Source organism: Heptranchias perlo, chromosome 42 (genome assembly GCF_035084215.1).
Source record: "Heptranchias perlo isolate sHepPer1 chromosome 42, sHepPer1.hap1, whole genome shotgun sequence".
Taxonomy (NCBI): Eukaryota; Metazoa; Chordata; class Chondrichthyes; order Hexanchiformes; family Hexanchidae; genus Heptranchias; species Heptranchias perlo.
The window spans coordinates 9936879-9955588 of record NC_090366.1 but is presented as its reverse complement, the minus strand read 5'-3'; the positions used below and the strand labels follow the sequence as shown (position 1 = coordinate 9955588).

General features: G+C 50.2%; 1 protein-coding gene across 1 annotated transcript in view; it reads left to right on the top strand.

Annotated features, from left to right (window-relative positions):
• The window catches only part of LOC137306175 (NF-kappa-B inhibitor epsilon-like), a 66611-nt gene extending 48593 nt beyond the window's left edge, over positions 1 to 18018 (top strand). The window contains exons 4-9 of the mRNA XM_067975246.1: positions 5025 to 5226; positions 7249 to 7337; positions 8329 to 8406; positions 10264 to 10431; positions 10558 to 10690; positions 17149 to 18018. Coding sequence (XP_067831347.1) covers positions 5025 to 5226; positions 7249 to 7337; positions 8329 to 8406; positions 10264 to 10431; positions 10558 to 10690; positions 17149 to 17837 — 1359 coding nt within the window. The 3' untranslated portion in view covers positions 17838 to 18018. The remainder of the gene's footprint in view (positions 1 to 5024; positions 5227 to 7248; positions 7338 to 8328; positions 8407 to 10263; positions 10432 to 10557; positions 10691 to 17148) is intronic.
• The last annotated feature ends 692 nt before the right edge of the window (positions 18019 to 18710 follow it).

Below are 18710 nucleotides of genomic sequence, written 5' to 3'. Positions count from 1 at the left end.
TATAGTCCAGCAATTTTATTTTAAATTCACAAGCTTTCGGAGATTTTCTCCTTCCTCAGGCAAATGTTTCAAGAGCTCCTTGAAGCCTACGCATTTATACATATAGAACAATACATGGTGTTTACAGACTGCCCCTGCAACTGCCCGTTGCCAAGGCAATCACCGTGTTCAGACAGAGAGGTGTCACCTGCAGAACCCCCGAATACACATTCAACAAAAAAACAAACAGGGAAAAAAAACAGAGAAAAAAAACACAGAGAGAGGCAGAAACATCCGGAAGGCAGAGAGAGCCAGCAAATGACCCATTATATTAAAAACAGATAACATTTGTTCGATGGTGGGGTAACGTGTAGCGTGACATGAACCCAAGATCCCGGTTGAGGCCGTCCTCATGGGTGCGGAACTTGGCTATCAATTTCTGCTCGACGATTTTGCGTTGTCGTGTGTCTCGAAGGCCGCCTTGGAGTACGCTTACCCGAAGGTCGGTGGATGAATGTCCATGACTGCTGAAGTGTTCCCCGACTGGGAGGGAAACAGGAGGGTTCCCTCCCAGTCGGGGAACACTTCAGCAGTCATGGACATTCATCCACCGACCTTCGGGTAAGCGTACTCCAAGGCGGCCTTCGAGACACACGACAACGCAAAATCGTCGAGCAGAAATTGATAGCCAAGTTCCGCACCCATGAGGACGGCCTCAACCGGGATCTTGGGTTCATGTCACGCTACACGTTACCCCACCATCGAACAAATGTTATCTGTTTTTAATATAATGGGTCATTTGCTGGCTCTCTCTGCCTTCCGGATGTTTCTGCCTCTCTCTGTGTTTTTTTTCTCTGTTTTTTTTCCCTGTTTGTTTTTTTGTTGAATGTGTATTCGGGGGTTCTGCAGGTGACACCTCTCTGTCTGAACACGGTGATTGCCTTGGCAACGGGCAGTTGCAGGGGCAGTCTGTAAACACCATGTATTGTTCTATATGTATAAATGCGTAGGCTTCAAGGAGCTCTTGAAACATTTGCCTGAGGAAGGAGAAAATCTCCGAAAGCTTGTGAATTTAAAATAAAATTGCTGGACTATAACTTGGTGTTGTAAAATTGTTTACAAAGGTTATAGTAGGTAGACGGGAAAGTAGGGTTGAGGTCACAATCAGATCAGCCATGATCTGACCAAATGGCAGAACAGGCTCGAGGGGCCGAATGGCCTACTCCTGCTCTTAATTCGTCTGTTCGTATGGAGTATTCCAGACACTAGGCCGGGGCAAAACCGTGTGGCTGATAACACAGCCGTTTGAACAGAGATTGAAGCCTTCAGTGCCCCAGCGCAGATAAAGAGGGGCCTCGGGTTCCCTCCCCACTCTGTGCTGACCTCACTCAGGGCAACTCATCGAATCGTACAGCAAAGGAGAAGGCCATTCGGCCCGTCTTGCCTGTGGCGGCTCTTTGAAAGAGCTCTCGATTAGTCCCGCTTCCTCCCTGCGTTTTCCCCATCGGCCTGAAATTATTTCCCATTTCACCTTTTATAAAACACTGGTCGGGCCTCAGCTGGAGTATTGTGTCCAATTCTGGGCACCGCACTTTAGGAAGGATGTCAAGGCCTTGGAGAGGGTGCAGAGGAGATTTACCAGAATGGTCCCAGGGATGAGGGACTTCAGAGACTGGAGAAGCTGGGATTGTTCTCCTTAGAGCAGAGAAGGTTAAGGGGAGATTTAATCGAGGTGTTCAAAATCATGAGGGGTTTTGATAGAGTAAATAAGGAGAAACTGTTTCCAGTGGCAGGAGGGTCGGTAACCAGGGGACACGGATTTAAGATAATTGGCGAAAGAACCAGAGGGGGAGATGAGGAGAATTTTTTTTACGCAGCGATCTGGAATGCGCTGCCTGAAAGGGCGGGGGAAGCAGATTCAATAATAACTTTCAAAGCGGAGTTGGATAAATACTTGAAGGGGAAAGAGCAAGGGGAGTGGGACTAATTGGACAGCACTTTCAAAGAGCCAGCACAGGCACGATGGGCCGAATGGCCCCCTACTGGGGGAGGGGAGGGATGGAGAGGAGAGGAGAGGAGAGGGGGAGAGGAGGGGTGGAGAGTAGGGAGGGAAGTGGGAGAAGGGGGTAGGAGCGGGAGGGGGACGAGAGGGGAGGGGGAGGAGAGGAGAGGGGAGGGGGAGAGGAGGGGCGGAGAGTAGGGAGGGAAGTGGGAGAAGGGGGTAGGAGCGGGAGGGGGACGAGAGGGGAGGGGGAGGAGAGGCGAGGGGAGGGGAGTGAGGGGAGGAGAGGAGAGGAGAGGGGGAGAGGAGGGGCGGAGAGTAGGGAGGGAAGTGGGAGGAGGGGGTAGGAGCGGGAGGGGGGCGAGAGGGGAGGGGGAGGAGAGGCGAGGGGAGGGGAGTGAGGGGAGGAGAGGAGGGGAGAGGAGGGGAGGAAAGTAAGGAGGGAAGTGAGGGGAGGGAAGGGGGAGAGGAGAGAGGAAAGGACAGTGGGTGGGAGGGGAGGGAAGGAGAGAGGAGGGGAGGGAAGGAGAGGTGATGAAATATTCAGAAGCCCTGTCATTATTTATTAAAGCTTGGGCCAGATGTGGTTTCATGTGGCGGCTGCAGTTGTTGTTGTGTCTGTGGTTGCAATTAGTCTTTGGGAACAGCTTCTAACGAGTGAGATGAGCTGTGTTCCTTTAAGTGGGACATGGTTTTTGCTGTAAGGGGAGCTAAGCTTAGCAGACAGGTCTCTCGGCTGTGAACAGGTCAGTCCCAGTCCCATAGCCTGAGAGACACTCTGCTCCTGGAGGTCTCCTTCAGCGAATGCCAGGTACCCCCTGAGAGTCAGAGGGACAGAGAGAGGGAGAGAGGGACAGAGAGAGGGAGAGAGAAGGGGAAAGAGGGAGAGGGAGACAGGGAGAGAGAGACAGAACAGGAGAGGGAGAGAGGGACAGAGAGAGGGAGAGAGAGAAGGGGAAAGAGGGAGAGGGAGTCAGGGAGAGAGAGACAGAACAGGAGAGGGAGAGAGGGACAGAGAGAGGGAGAGAGAGAAGGGGAAAGAGGGAGAGGGAGAGGGAGAAAGGGAGAGAGACAGAGAGGGGGAGGGAGGGACAGAGGGACAGAGAGAGAGAGAGGGAGACAGGGAGAGAGAGAGACAGAGAGGGAGGGAGAGAGGGACAGAGAGAGAGAGATGGTCGGAGGGACAGAAAGAGGGACAGAGAGCTAGAGGGACAGAGAGAGAGGGGCAGAGAGAGATGGAGAGAGACACAGAGAGAGGGAGGGAGAGATGTACCGAGAGGGACAGAGAAAGAGAGAGACACACAGAGAGAGCGACATAGAGGGGCTGGGAGAGAGCGACAGAGAGGGGCTGAGAGGGAGAGGGACAGAGAGAGAGGGAGGGACAGAGAGGGAGACAGCGAGAGAGAGACGGATACATAGCTGCACGCAAGTACTGAGAGAGAAAGAGAGAAAGGAGAGAAAGGATAGATGCTGAGAGAGACAGACACTGAACCAGACTGAGAGAGACACACAAATACACAGAGATGCACAGACTGAGGCACACGCACTCACACTCACCCACACACTCTTGCACTTACACTTTTGCACACACACACATTCTCGCACACACACACCTCGCAGTTGTCCACCAGCGAGTGCATTCCCTAACTGAGACACGGGGAGAGGGAGCCTCTCACCTCACCCTGAGCCTCGAGTGTATCTGTGAGCGAGTCTCTCTCTCTCTGCGCCGAGATATGTCACTCGGGGGCAAACCCGCAGACGCTGAAAACGGAGAAACCGACAGGAAACAGAACTGGCCGCTAATATTTTTTTGAAATCGTTTCATTTTTTTTGTCTCAAATGTTCTTTTTTTTCGCGTTTCTCATGAGGCTGAAACGGCCGCTGTTTCACAACTTGTATCTCCTGCCTTCCCGTAAGCCCGGCCTGTCAGTAAAGTAAAGCGACTCGCCACAGGTAACCTGCGTCAGTCTGGTTTAGATCGGTGAGATAGAGGCTGCTATGTGGTTATCTCAAATACGCACTTGATACTGTACTTCCTGACAGAGAAAAGCGCAAGAAAAAAAAAACTAACAAAAACACATTCACGTGCCTCCCCGTTAAAACCTGACCTCTGCCACAGTCCTTGAGAGAATCAGAGACTCCGACAGGACGGAAAGAGGCCATTCAGCCCATCGGGCCTGTGCCGGCTCTTTGAAAGAGCTGTCCAATTAGTCCCACTCCCCCCTGCTCTTTCCCCCAAAGCCCCTGCAATTCTTTCTCCCCTTCAAGTATTTATCCGATTCCCCTTTTGAAAGTTATTATTGAATCTGCTTCCACCGCCCTTTCAGGCAGCGCATTCCAGATCATCACAACTCGCTGCATTAAAAAACATTCAACTCATCTCTCCCCCTCTGGCTCTTTTGCCAATTATCTTAAATCTGTGTCCTCTGGTCACCGACCCTCCTGCAAATGGAAACAGTTTCTCCTTATTTACTCTATCAAAACCCTTCATGATTTTGAACACCTCTATCAAATCTCCCCTTAACCTTCTCTGCTCTAAGGAGAACAATCCCAGCTTCTCCAGTCTCTCCACGTAACTGAAGCCCCTCATCCCTGGTAGTCCGTTCTGGTCAATCTTCTCTCCTGGGGTAGATGGCAGATGCCAGCCTGTGGAACCGGTGCCCAACGAGGGGGCTAAATGGGGAAACGGCATCGGGGAGAAAGACACCAGGACTATTAACCCCTTGCACGAAGGCGGGCGCCCACTGGAGGCAGCGAGCGCAGCCTTGCGACCGACAGGAATAGAAGCAAAGGCACGATGTGAACTCCCCAACTGGTTTAAAACAAAAGAAAGAAAAGGAACTTCAGTTTTGTGGAGAGACAGGAGAAGCTGGGATTGCAATCAAAAGGAATAAGAAAAAGATCCTCACTCTTGTCCGCTTTTGACCTTTCTTGCAAGTGTTTCCAGGGCGGGGGCGGGAGTTGTTCAGTATGCTAATTGATCACAGGTAGTCCACATGCAAATATCTCCCTCTTTCTTAACGCCTCTTTCTCTCTCTCCTAGACCCCACTACACCTTGCGATCATCACAAAACATCGCAGCATTGCCGGGCAATTGGTAACCAATGGAGCCTCTCGCCTGTTATTGGATCGCAATGGGCAAACGGCAGTCCATCTAGCATGTGAGCACAGCAGTCTGGAGTGTCTGCGGTCCCTGCTGGGGAGCGGGCGGGAGAATATAGACCTGGAGATCAGGAATTACGAAGGTAGGTGAGGGAACTCACAAGGCCAGGGTCCAGTGCCTTGTTTGCCCGCGCGCCATGCTTCTGACCCCATATCCGCTCCATCACCAAGACCGCCTACTTCCCACCTCCGTCACATCGTCCGTCTCCGCCCCCTGCCTCAGCCCATCTGCTGCTGAAACCCTCATCCATGCCCTTTGTTATCTCTAGACCTGACTATTCCAATGCTCTCCTGGCCGGCCTCCACCCTCCCATAAACTCCAGCTCATCCAAAACTCTGCTGCCCCCCGTATCCCAACTCGCACCGAGTCCCGTTCACCCATCACCCCCCTGTGCTCGCTGACCTACATTGGCTCCCGGTCCGGGAACGCCTCGATTTTAAAATTCTCATCCCTGTTTTCAAATCCCTCCATGGCCCTCGCCCCCCTCCCAATCTCTGCAACCTCCTCCAGCCGCTACAACCCTCCGAGATCTCTGCGCTCCTCCGATTCTGGCCTCTTGCGCATCCCCCCGATTTCCATCGCTCCACCATTGGCGGCCGTGCCTTCAGCTGCCTGGGCCCTAAGCTCTGGAATTCCCTCCCTAAACCTCTCCGCCTCTCTCTCCTCCTTTAAGATGCTCCTTAAAACCTCCCTCTTTGACCAAGCTTTTGGTCACCTGTCCTAATATCTCCTTATGTTAAAACCTACCTCTTCGGCCAAGCTTTTGGTCACCTGTCCCTAATATCTCCTTATGTGGCTTGGCGTCAAATTCTGCTGATAATCGCTCCTGTGAAGCGCCTTTGACGTTTTACCACATTGAAGGCGCTATATAAATGCAATTAATTGTTGTTAAAGAATTGGTGAGGAACGTCAATGAGGGGCAAAGGATAGAAAACCAAATCCAGTCCGGGCTGGCCTCTGTGTCGATCCCTGATCGCAACCAAGGCAACAGTAGAGACAGACACTTCCCTTTATATCGTAGCATTCATAACCTCAGGACAGCCGGCAAAGTACTTTTTGAAGTGTAGTCACTGTCGTCATGTAGAAAACACAGCCAATTAGAGCACAGCAAGCTCCCACAAACAGCGATCATTTTGATGCCCCTTAGCTGTGTGCTCCACAATCTTTCGTGACCCCTCCCGGTTCCACTCGGAACCTAAAACGAACAACTTTCGCCAGTCAGAGTTAGCAGATGGCTGATGCAAAAACTTTCTGTTCTTGTCACAACTGGTTAGATGCATCACAAGCACAGGGACCGACGGTAATAACTACAGTCAAGCCTGACCTCAGCTTTTCCAAGAATAGGATTTGCCGTTTTCTCAGCCTTTTCTCATTTCGATTTTGTTTTTTTTTTGGGACCAGTTTCCTGTGAGATGAATTGAATTAAGAAAGAAACGCACACGTGCACTCGCGGACACGGGCGGACGCAGTCGCAGACGCAGACAGAGACGCGTGCAAATGCACGGACACGCGACACAGACGCAGACACGGACACGCGCAGACACAGACGCACAGGCGCAGTTGCAGACACAGACACGGACGCACAGGCAGACGCAAGCAGACACAGACGTAGACGCAGCCACAGACGCAGGCACGCACATGCACGCAGACACGGATTTACGCGCCCTCACGCACAGGTGCGCCCGCACACAGACAGACAGACTCACACACATAAACACCCTTCGAGATGTGTTTCCCGTCGCGACAAAACTCCGGGATTCCTCCCCTCTCTCAATCTTCCTCTGCTCCTATCATCAGGTGTCGCCAACCCAGGACTGCCTGATTAACCTCACCTTCTCTCCCACTCCCTTTCAATCTCGGGGCCTGTCCTGCAAGGTGTAGGCCCTAGCCGTCACAGAGGGCTGCTCGACATATCATAAGATTTAATAATTTTCTTCACTTCCTTTTTTCCTTTCTTTGTGGTTCTAAGCTGTTAATTATAGAACCGGGGGCTTTATTACATGGTTTGGTATTAATAAACAAGGCTTGCTTCTCAGAAATCCCCCAGAATTACAGACCACGTCAGCCAATCTCACTGTTTGTGTTTCTTCTCTGTGTCGCCCAGGTTACACTCCACTCCATGTAGCAGTGAATAGTCGACACAAGAAAATTGTCTCCCACCTGTTGGATCGAGGGGCCGATGTTGATGCCGTGGTAGGAAGACGGAGGGTTTGACCTCCTTTGCTTTTGACCTTGCACTCACGGGTCGATAGGTTGAACAGAGCCAATCCCAGGCTGGCAGAGACAGAGAAGGATCTAATGGGATTCCACAATAAGAGAGTGAGAAGGGGATTGGATCTAATGGGATTCCCCCCAAAGGGAGTAAGATGGGATTGGATCTAATGGGATTCCACCCAAAGGGAGTAAGATGGGATTGGATCTAATGGGTTTCCACACAAAGGGAGTAAGATGGGATTGGATCTAATGGGATTCCACAATAAGAGAGTGAGAAGGGGATTGGATCTAATGGGTTTCCACACAAAGGGAGTGAGTGGGAAGGGACTGGACCTAATGGGATTCCACACAAAACGATTGGATCTAATGGGATTCCACACAAAGCGATTGGATCTAATGGGATTCCACACAAAGCGATTGGATCTAATGGGATTCCACACAAAGCGATTGGATCTAATGGGATTCCACACAAAGGGATTGGCTCTAAAGGGATTCCACATAAAGGGAGTGAGTGGGAAAGGGATTGGACCAAAGGGATTCCACACAAAGCGATTGGATCTAAAGGGATTCCACACAAAGCAATTGGATCTAATGGGATTCCACATAAAGTGATTGGATCAAATGGGATTCCACACAAAGCAATTGGATCTAATGGGATTCCCCACAAAGGGATTGGATCTAATGGGATTCCATACAAAGCAATTGGATCTCATGGGATTCCACATAAAGGGATTGGACCTAATGGGATTCCATACAAAGTGGTTGGATCAAATGGGATTCCATACAAAGCAATTGGATCTAATGGGATTCCAGACAAAGGGATTGGATCTAATGGGATTCCACATAAAGGGATTGGATCTAATTGGATTTCACATAAAGGGAGTGTGTAGGGATTGGACCTAATGGGATTCACTATGTGTCCCTGAGAATTCATATAATTAATATACCATTTCTATTATGCTTTTTACAGGACATTAAGAGCGGTCGGACTCCCCTGATTCATGCCGTCGAAAATAACTGCATGGACATGGTGCTCCTTCTACTGCAGGTAAGAGCAGCACTGTTCTGGTACCATGTATTTATACAGCGTCTTAATGCAGTGCCCAGATACACCTACGCACTCAATGGATTACTTGGAACCTGGTAACAGGAGTAGGCCTGTGTGCAGTTGCCGGGAATTGGTTTCCCTTAGCAACTGGATTGACAAGCTCCTCTCTCCAGGCACCCATAGCAACCAGAAATTGGTGTCCCTTAGCAACAGGACTGTGAGGCCCCTATCTCCAGGCACCCATGGCAACCAGAAATTGGTGTCCCTTAGCAACAGGACTGTGAGGCCCCTGTCTCCAGGCACCCATGGCAACCAGAAATTGGTGTCCCTTGGCAACAGGACTGTGAAGCCCCTGTCTCCAGGCACCCATGGCAACCAGAAATTGGTGTCCCTTGGCAACAGGACTGTGAGGCCCCTGTCTCCAGGCACCCATAGCAATCGGAAGTTGGTGTCCCTTAGCAACAGGACTGTAAGGCCCCTGTCTCCAGGCACACATGGCAACCAGAGATTGGTGTCTCTTAGCAACAGGACTGTGAGGCCCCTGTCTCCAGGCAGCCATGGCAACCAGAAATTGGTGTCTCTGAGCAACAGGACTGTGAGGCCCCTGTCTCCAGGCAGCCATGGCAACCAGAAATTGGTGTCCCTTAGCAACAGGACTGTGAGGCCCCTATCTCCAGGCACCCATGGCAACCAGAAATTGGTGTCCCTTAGCAACAGGACTGTGAGGCCCCTGTCTCCAGGCACCCATGGCAACCAGAAATTGGTGTCCCTTGGCAACAGGACTGTGAAGCCCCTGTCTCCAGGCACCCATGGCAACCAGAAATTGGTGTCCCTTGGCAACAGGACTGTGAGGCCCCTGTCTCCAGGCACCCATAGCAATCGGAAGTTGGTGTCCCTTAGCAACAGGACTGTAAGGCCCCTGTCTCCAGGCACACATGGCAACCAGAAATTGGTGTCTCTTAGCAACAGGACTGTGAGGCCCCTGTCTCCAGGCAGCCATGGCAACCAGAAATTGGTGTCTCTGAGCAACAGGACTGTGAGGCCCCTGTCTCCAGGCAGCCATGGCAACCAGAAATTGGTGTCCCTTAGCAACAGGACTGTGAGGCCCCTGTCTCCAGGCAGCCATGGCAACCAGAAATTGGTGTCCCTTAGCAACAGGGCTGTGCGGCTCCTGTCTCCAGGCAACCATTTATATGGCGCCTTTCACGACCTCAGGACATCCCAAAGCGCTTTACAGCCAATGATGGTACTTTTTGAAGTGTAGTCACTGTTGTCATAAGAACATAAGAAATAGGAGCAGGAGTAGGCCATAAGGCCCCTCGAGCCTGCTCCACCATTCAATCAGATCATGGCTGATCTTCGACCTCAACTCCACTTTCCCGCCCGATCCCTTGATTTCCCCTAGAATCCAAAAATCTATCGATCTCAGTCTTGAATATACTCAACGACTGAGCATCCACAGCCCTCTGGGGTAGAGAATTCCAAAGATTCACAACCCTCTGAGTGAAGAAATTCCTCCTCGTCTCAGTCTTAAATGGCCGACCGCTTATCCTGAGACTATGCCCCCTAGTTCTAGACTCGCCAGCCAGGAGAAACAACCTCTCAGCGTCTACCCTGTCAAGCCCCCTCAGAATCTTACATGTTTCAATGTAACGCAGCAGCCGATTTGCGCACAGCAAGCTCCCACAAATGACCAGATAATTTGTTTGTTAGTGATGTTGGTTGAGGGATAAATATTGGCCCCAGGACACCCGGGGAGAACTCCCTTCTTGTTCTTCTTCGAAATAGCGGCCGTGGGATCTTTTGCGTCCACCTGAGAGACCTGGCGCCCATCTTCTGTCTTGCCTCTCTCCACAGCACGGAGCCAATGTGAACCTGCAAACCTACTCGGGAAACACTGCCCTGCACTCCGCCAGCGGCCGAGGATTGATGGAGGTCGTCAAGGCTCTGCTCAAAAGCGGAGCGGACAGCAGCGTTAAGAACTGCCACAATGACACATCACTGATGGTGGCCAAGAACAAGAAGGTTGGTCTGGAATTTGAGACCGCGGAACGAGATGTCCTGGGGATACCCTGTAATTCACGCTCACTGTCGGGGCGGGGGGGGGAGAGATATCGCCACTGCCTCACCGAGCTCTCTGTCTTTTCCCAGGTGATTGACATCTTGCGGGGGAAGGCAAGTCGGTCACCTGCTCAACCGTTGCCGAGCCAGAGAGCGGCCAACACCACAAAGAGCTGCGAGTCGTCAAGCAGCAACTCCAACTCACCCCTCCCCACACTCAACGGTCAGTACCGCAGACAAGTCAACCCCTTTGGAGGTTGGGGGGGGCGGGTGGGTTCCTCGTCCGCTCGAGGGGCGGGATGAGCAGGCGGAGAGGCCGTATCGGGAGAGGAGGGCGGGAAGGGGAGGCGGCAGTAATTTATTGAGGAATGACGGTGGTGGGGGGGACGAGGGGATGTCATCTCGGCTCCAAGGTCCAAATCCATCCCGGAACGATGGGATACCGATTGGGGATCTGTTCCCAAATGAGGTCAGGGGTGAAATCAGTTAATGTCAGCAGAATAGAACGGACTCATGGCGAATTGTCCTGAGGTGGTGAAAAGGAACGACAGGGACGCAAGTCCTGGGTTGGTCTTGGAGTTTCTGAACGGCAAAAACAATGGGCAGGTTCTCCATTCACCATCGCCAATCTCTCGCACCTTTATTGAAGACGGAAATTAGCCTAAAAGTGAATGATAGAGCACAGGAGGAGGCCGTTCGGCCCATCGTGCCTGTGCTGGCTCTTTGAAAGAGCTGTCCAATTAGTCCCACTCCCCCCCTGCTCTTTTCCCGTAGCCCTGCAAACTTTTTCCCTTCAAGTAGCAACATGGATACAGAATTGGCTCAGTGACAGGAAACAGAGAGTAGTGGTGAACGGTTGTTTTTCGGACTGGAGGGAGGTGTACAGTGGTGTTCCCCAGGGGTCGGTGCTGGGACCACTGCTTTTCTTGATATATATTAATGACTTGGACTTGGGTGTACAGGGCACAATTTCCAAATTTGCAGATGACACAAAACTTGGAAGGGTAGTAAACAGTGAGGAGAATAGTGATAGACTTCAAGAGGATATCGACAGGCTGGTGGCATGGATGGACATGTGGCAGATGAAATTTAATGCAGAAAAATGCAAAGTGATACATTTCGGTAGGAAAAATGAGGAGAGGCAACATAAACTAGAGGGCACAACTCTAAAAGGGGTACAGGAACAGAGAGATCTAGGTTGTAAAGGGAATTAGGGGTTACGGGGAGCGGGCAGGAAATTGGACATGAAATTAGATTTGAGGTTAGGATCAGATCAGCCATGATCTTATTGAATGGTGGAGCAGGCTCGAAGGGCCGATTGGCCTTCTCCTGCTCCTATTTCTTATGTTCTTATATATGCACCTTGTTGAAGGTGGCAGGGCAGGTTGAGAAAGTGGTTAAAAAAGCATACGGGATCCTGGGCTTTATAAATAGAGGCATAGAGTACAAAAGTATGGAAGTCATGATGAACCTTTATAAAACACTGGTTCGGCCACAACTGGAGCATTGTGTCCAGTTCTGGGCACCGCACTTTAGGAAAGATGTGAAGGCCTTAGAGAGGGTGCAGAAGAGATTTACTAGAATGATTCCAGGGATGAGGGACTTTAGTTACATGGATAGACTGGAGAAGCTGGGGTTGTTCTCCTTGGAACAGAGACGGTTGCGAGGAGATTTGATCGAGGTGTTCAAAATCATGAAGGGTCCAGACAGAGTAGATAGAGAGAAACTGTTCCCATTGGCGGAAGGGTCAAGAACCAAAGGGCATAGATTTAAGGTGATTGGCAAAACAACCAAAGGCGACATGAGGAAAATCTTTTTTACACAGCGAGTGGTTAGGATCTGGAATGCACTGCCCGAGGGGGTGGTGGAGGCAGATTCAATCATGGCCTTCAAAAGGGAACTGCACAAGTACTTGAAAGGAAAAAATTTGCAGGGCTACGGGGATAGGATGGGGGGAGTGGGACTCGCTGGATTGCTCTTGCATAGAGCCGGCACGGACTCGATGGGCCTAATGGCCTCCTTCCGTGCTGTAACCTTTCTATGATTCGATGAAGTATTTATCTGACTCCCTTTTGAAAGTTATTATTGAATCTGCTTCCACCGCCCTTTCAGGCAGCGCATTCCAGATCAGAACAACTCGCTGCGTAAAAAAATGTTTCCTCGTGTCACCTCTGACTCTTTTACCGATTACCTTAAATCTGTGTCCTCTGGTTACCGACCCTCCTGCCACTGGAAACAGTTTCTCCTTATTTACTCCGTCAAAACCCTTCATGATTTTGAACCCCTCTATCAAATCTCCCCTTAACCTTCTCGGCTCTAAGGAAAACAATCCCAGCTTCTCCAGTCTCTCCACATAACTGAAGTCCCTCATCCCTGGGACCATTCGGGTAAATCTCGTGCTTTTTCGTAATTTATTTTTACAAGTGAGCTACGTTAAATTATCGATGGACGACAGGCCCGGTCGTGCTCTGATGGGACCCGTGGAGGGAGGGAGGGCTTGACGCACCCGATTGGCGGTTCCACTCTCTCCTACACTGCCGCTTTCCAAATATCCGAAACTACGCCAAGCACAGTGGCCCTGCTGTTTCAGTAGGAGGCGCTACATTTGCCCCCCCCCACCTCCGCCAAACACCCTCTGGATTGGGGAGCGGGGTGGGGGGTGGGAGTTGGGGATTAGATCTAACCACCATCCCAAGACCCCCGTCGAGAATTGAGTGAATTTCAGGATAGAGCTCGGTTGGGACAAGAGACTAGGCACTCGGGCCTCGGCTCCCATTCGGGTTACGCATCCTCCATCCCCGGAATAACACCACCAGGAATCAGAAGCATGGCCACCTTACTCTCCCCAGCCTCTTCCGGAACTTTCTACTGGAATTTTCCAGCATTTTGAGAAGCCATGGGCCTCGTTCTGTCTCGGCACCCCCCACCATTCAGTAGCAACTTTCAAAAGGGAGTTGGATAAAATCTTGAAAAGGAAAAAAAAATTCAGGGCTGTGGGGAAAGAGCAGGGGAGTGGGACTAACCGGATAGAACATAAGAAATAGGAGCAGGAGTAGGCCATTCGGCCCCTCGAGCCTGCTCCGCCGTTCAATCAGATCATGGCTGATCTTCGACCTCAACTCCACTTTCCCGCCCAATCCCCATATCCCTTGATTCACTTAGTGTCCAAATATCCATCTATCTCAGCCTTGAATATACTCAACGACTGAGCATCCACAGCCCTCTGGGGTAGAGAATTCCAAAGATTCACGACCCTCTGAGTGAAGAAATTTTTCCTCATCTCAGTCCTAAATGGCCGACCCCTTATCCTGAGACTGTGCCCCCTCGTTCTAGACTCTTCTGCCAGGGGAAACATCCTCTCATCATCTACCCTCTCAAGCCCTCTAAGAATTTTAGATGTTTCAATGAGATCACCTCTCATTCTTCTAAACTCCAGAGAGTATAGGCCCATTCTACTCAATCTCTCCTCATAGGACAACCCTCTCATCCCAGGAATCAATCTGGTGAACCTTCATTGCACCGCCTCTAAGGCAAGTATATCCTTCCTTAGATAAGGAGACCAAAACTGTACACAGTACTCCAGGTGTGGTCTCACCAAAGCCCTGTACAATTGTAGCAAGACTTCCTTACTCTTGTACTCCAACCCCCTTGCAATAAAGGCCAACATACCATTTGCCTTCCTAATTGCTTGTTGTACCTGTATGTTAACTTTCTGTGGTTTGTGTACAAGGACACCCAAATCCCTCTGAACACCAACATTTCTTAGCCTCTCAACTTTTAAAAAAATTCTGCTTTTCTATTCTTCCTACCAAAATGGATAATTTCACATTTCCCCACATTATACTCCATCTGCCACCGTCTCGCCCACTCACTTTACCCGTTTACAAGAGCCGGCACAGGAACGATGGGCCGAATGTGCTGTATGATTCTATGATTCGAAGGTAGGCACCTGAGTAGAGGCCATAATCCATGCTAGGACTTTGGTTAAGTGCAGCTGAGGTCAGAAAATCGGCGGGGGTCGAGGGTGAGGTCATTGGTGCCGGAAAGTTCACCCCGGCCCCCTCAAAGATGAGCTGGAAATTGGCCATGATGAAATATCCCGGCCTCGTTGTCTGTAACAGCAGACAGTGTCCACTAGTGGGTGGGTGTTCCAGGGTCCTGTAACCGATGGAGCCCAAACTCCAGTTATCGAGATCAGAAGCACAGGGCGAGAAAGGGAGGAGAAGATAAAACAGGGAGGGAAGACTTTCCTCCCAAAAAACAGGGGTCAGTTAAGAGGTTTAATGGCCATACCGGGCAAATTACATAGAATTACATCAAGTCTACAGCGCTGAGACAGCGGCCCAAACTGACCTAGACCAGCATTGATACAAGAACATAAGAGATAGGAGCAGGAGTAGGCCATTTGGCCCTTCGAGCCTACTCCGCCCTTCAATGAGATCATGGCCAATCTGATTCTGGCCTCAACTCCACTTTCCCATATCCTTTGACTCCCTCGCTGATCAAAAATCAGCCTTGAATGTATTCAATGACTCAACCTTCACCGTTCTTTGGGGCAAAGAATTCCAAAGGTTCACGACCCTCTGAGAGAAGAAATTCCTCCTCACCTCCTCTTAAACGGGCGACCCCTTATTCTGAGACTATGCCCCCTAGTTCTAGATTCCCCCATGAGGGGGAACATCCTCTGAGCATTTACCCTGTCAAGCCCCCTCAGAATCTTATATGTTTCAATAAGATCTCCTCTCATTCTTCTAAACTCCAGTGAGTATAGGCCCAACCTGTTCAATCTTTCCTCAGAAGACAACCCTTCCATACCCGGAATCAACCGAGTGAACCTTCTCTGAATTGCCTCCAATGCCAGTATGTCCTTCCTTAAATAAGGGCACCAGAACTGTACGCAGTACTCCAGGTGTGGTCTCACCAGCATCCTGTACAGTTGTAGCAAGACTTCCCTGCTTTTATACTCCATCCTCCTTGAAATAAAGGCCAATATTCCATTTGCCTTCCCAATTACCTGCTGCACCTATACGCTACCTTTTTGTCTTTCATGTATGAGGACACCCAAATCCCTCTGTACGCAGCGTTCTGTAGTATTTCTCCATGTATATAATATTTTGCTTTTTTATTCTTCCTACCAAAGTGGACGACTTCACATTTTCCCACATTATATTCCATCTGCCAAATTTTTGCCCATTCGCTTAACCTGTCAATATCCCTTTGCAGACACTTTGTGTCCTCATCACAACTTAATTTTCCACCTAAATTTGTATCGTCAGCAAATTTGGCCACAAGACACTAGCTCAACATGAGCCTCCTCCCTCCCTACTTCATCTCACCCTATCACCATATCCTTCTATTCCTTTCTCCCTCATGTGTTTATCCAGCTTCCCCTTAAATCCATCTACACTATTCACCTCAACTACTCCTTGTGGGAGCGAGTTCCACATTCTCACCACTCTCTGAGTAAAGAAGTTTCTCCTGAATTCCCTTTTGGATTTATTAGTGACTATCTTATATTGATGGCCTCTAGTTTTGGACTCCCCACAATTGGAAACATCTTCTCTATGTCTACCCTATTGAACCCTTTCATAATTTTAAAGACCTCTATCAGGTCACCCCTCAGCCTTCTCTTTTCGAGAGAAAAGAGCCCCAGTCTGTTCAGTCTTTCCTGATAGGTATAACTTCTCAGTTCTGGTATCATCCTTGTGAATCTTTTTTGCACCTTCTCCAGTGCCTCTATATCCTTTTTGTAATGTGGAGACCAGAACTGTGCACAGTGCTCCAAGTGTGGCCTAACCAAGGTTCTATACAAGTTTAACGCAGAGAAGTGTGAAGTGATACATTTTGGTCGGAAGAATGAGGAGAGGCAATATAAACTAAATGGTACAATTTTAAAGGGGGTGCAGGAACAGAGAGACCTGGGAGTGTATGTACACAAATCTTTGAAGGTGGCAGGACAAGTTGAGAAGGCTGTTAAAAAAGCATACGGGATCCTGGGCTTTATTAATAGAGGCATAGAGTACAAAAGCAAGGAAGTTATGCTAAACCTTTATAAAACACTGGTTGGGCCTCAGCTGGAGTATTGTGTCCAATTCTGGGCACCGCACTTTAGGAAGGATGTCAAGGCCTTGGAGAGGGTGCGGAGGAGATTTACTAGAATGGTCCCAGGGATGAGAGACTTCAGTTATGTGGAGAGACTGGAGAAGCTGGGATTGTTCTCCTTAGAGCAGAGAAGGTTAAGGGGAGATTTGATAGAGGGGTTCAAAATCATGAAGTGTTTTGATAGAGTAAATAAGGAGAAACTGTTTCCAGTTGCAGGAGGGTCGGTAACCAGAGGACACAGATTTAAGGTGATTGGCAAAAGAGCCAGAGGGGGAGATGAGGAGAGATTTTTTTTACGCAGCGAGTTGTTCTGATCTGGAATGCGCTGCCTGAAAGGGCGGTGGAAGCAGATTCAATAATAACTTTCAAAAGGGAATTGGATAAATACTTGAAGGGAAAAAATTTGCAGAGCTATGGGGAAAGGGCAGTGCGGAGTGGGACTAATTGGATAGCTCTTTCAAAGGGCCGGTACTGGCATGATGGGCCGAATGGCCACCTTCTGTGCTGTGCCATACTATGATACTGACCAAGCTAACTTCGAATGACCCAGATCTTTTTCTCCTCGTTTCGTTTTTGCAGGGTTGAACAGTCCCTCGCCCAGTGTCCACCATGCCAAGTCACCCCAGTACCTCATGCCACCTTCCGCCTCCAGCTCATCTCAACGCTCGCCAGGCAACCAGTCGCCCGACAGCCTGCCCTCCTCGTGCCCGAGGTCTCCCCACAGCGCGAGGAGCCATCCTGGGACGCCCAGACCAGAAGCCCAGGACCCAGGGCCCGAAGAAATGAGCCTCAACGGCCAAGAGGATAGACCTTCCACGACTTGTCTACGCTACCCTCGGGAGAAGACGGAGCTCAGCATCCAAGGAACGCCTTCACGTTTGGGCTCACCGACGCACACTCCCCCAAAACATCACCTGGGACATTGCCCGCTGGGCCAACCGTTCCCTCAAGTGTTCTACCAGAGACCCGTGGGCCATCCCCTGCACCCCAGGGGCGGCTTCCCCCTTTCGCCGTTTCACGACAGGCACCCGAGCACCGACGGGAGCTTCTTGAATTTCCTGGCCGGGCACCCGCCCGTCCCCCCCAACCCGGGCTTCGCCGCTCACCCCAGCCTGAAAGAGCGCCTCCCGAGCCCATTGCAGACCAAACACTTCCCGGACAGCCTGCAGACACAGCCGCACCATCAGGGAAGGCCGTCTCACCGGAACAGCGACCGCTCAGACGTCTCGATGCTCAGCGCCAATAGTGTGGATAGAGGAGAAAGTTGACTAGGCTAACAAGTCAATCAGACTTAAAGACACTTGTATTGTGTTGTAAATATCCATTTTGTTTGACTGTCCGCCATACATATCAAAAAATAGACTCGGGCATTTAATGACCTCTATTAGTAACACGAACTGGATTGATAAAGTCATTTTTATAAATAAATCATGTCGTTATTAATCCTAATCTCTCCACTGCTTCATCCACTTGAGTGACCAATATATCGCCCTCTGATACTCTAAAATGCACACTGCTGATCAGAGTGTTCAAACATTGAGATCGTTCTACCTGAGTTGACCGTATGCTTATCTTAGCATTCTATTTTGAGAATCAAACACTCCCAGGGCAGGTACAACACGGGTTAGATACAGAGTAAAGCTCCCTCTTCACTGTCCCGTCAAACACTCCCAGGGCAGGTACAGGGTTAGATACAGAGTAAAGCTCCCTCTACACTGTCCCATCAAACACTCCCAGGGCAGGTATAGCACGGGTTAGATACAGAGTAAAGCTCCCTCTACACTGTCCCATCAAACACTCCCAGGGCAGGTACAGGGTTAGATACAGAGTAAAGCTCCCTCTACACTGTCCCGTCAAACACTCCCAGGGCAGGTATAGCACGGGTTAGATACAGAGTAAAGCTCCCTCTACACTGCCCATCAAACACTCCCAGGGCAGGTACAGCACGGGTTAGATACAGAGTAAAGCTCCCTCTACACTGTCCCATCAAACACTCCCAGGGCAGGTACATGGGGTTAGATACAGAGTAAAGCTCCCTCTACACTGTCCCATCAAACACTCCCAGGGCAGGTACAGCACGGGTTAGATACAGAGTAAAGCTCCCTCTTCACTGTCCCGTCAAACACTCCCAGGGCAGGTAC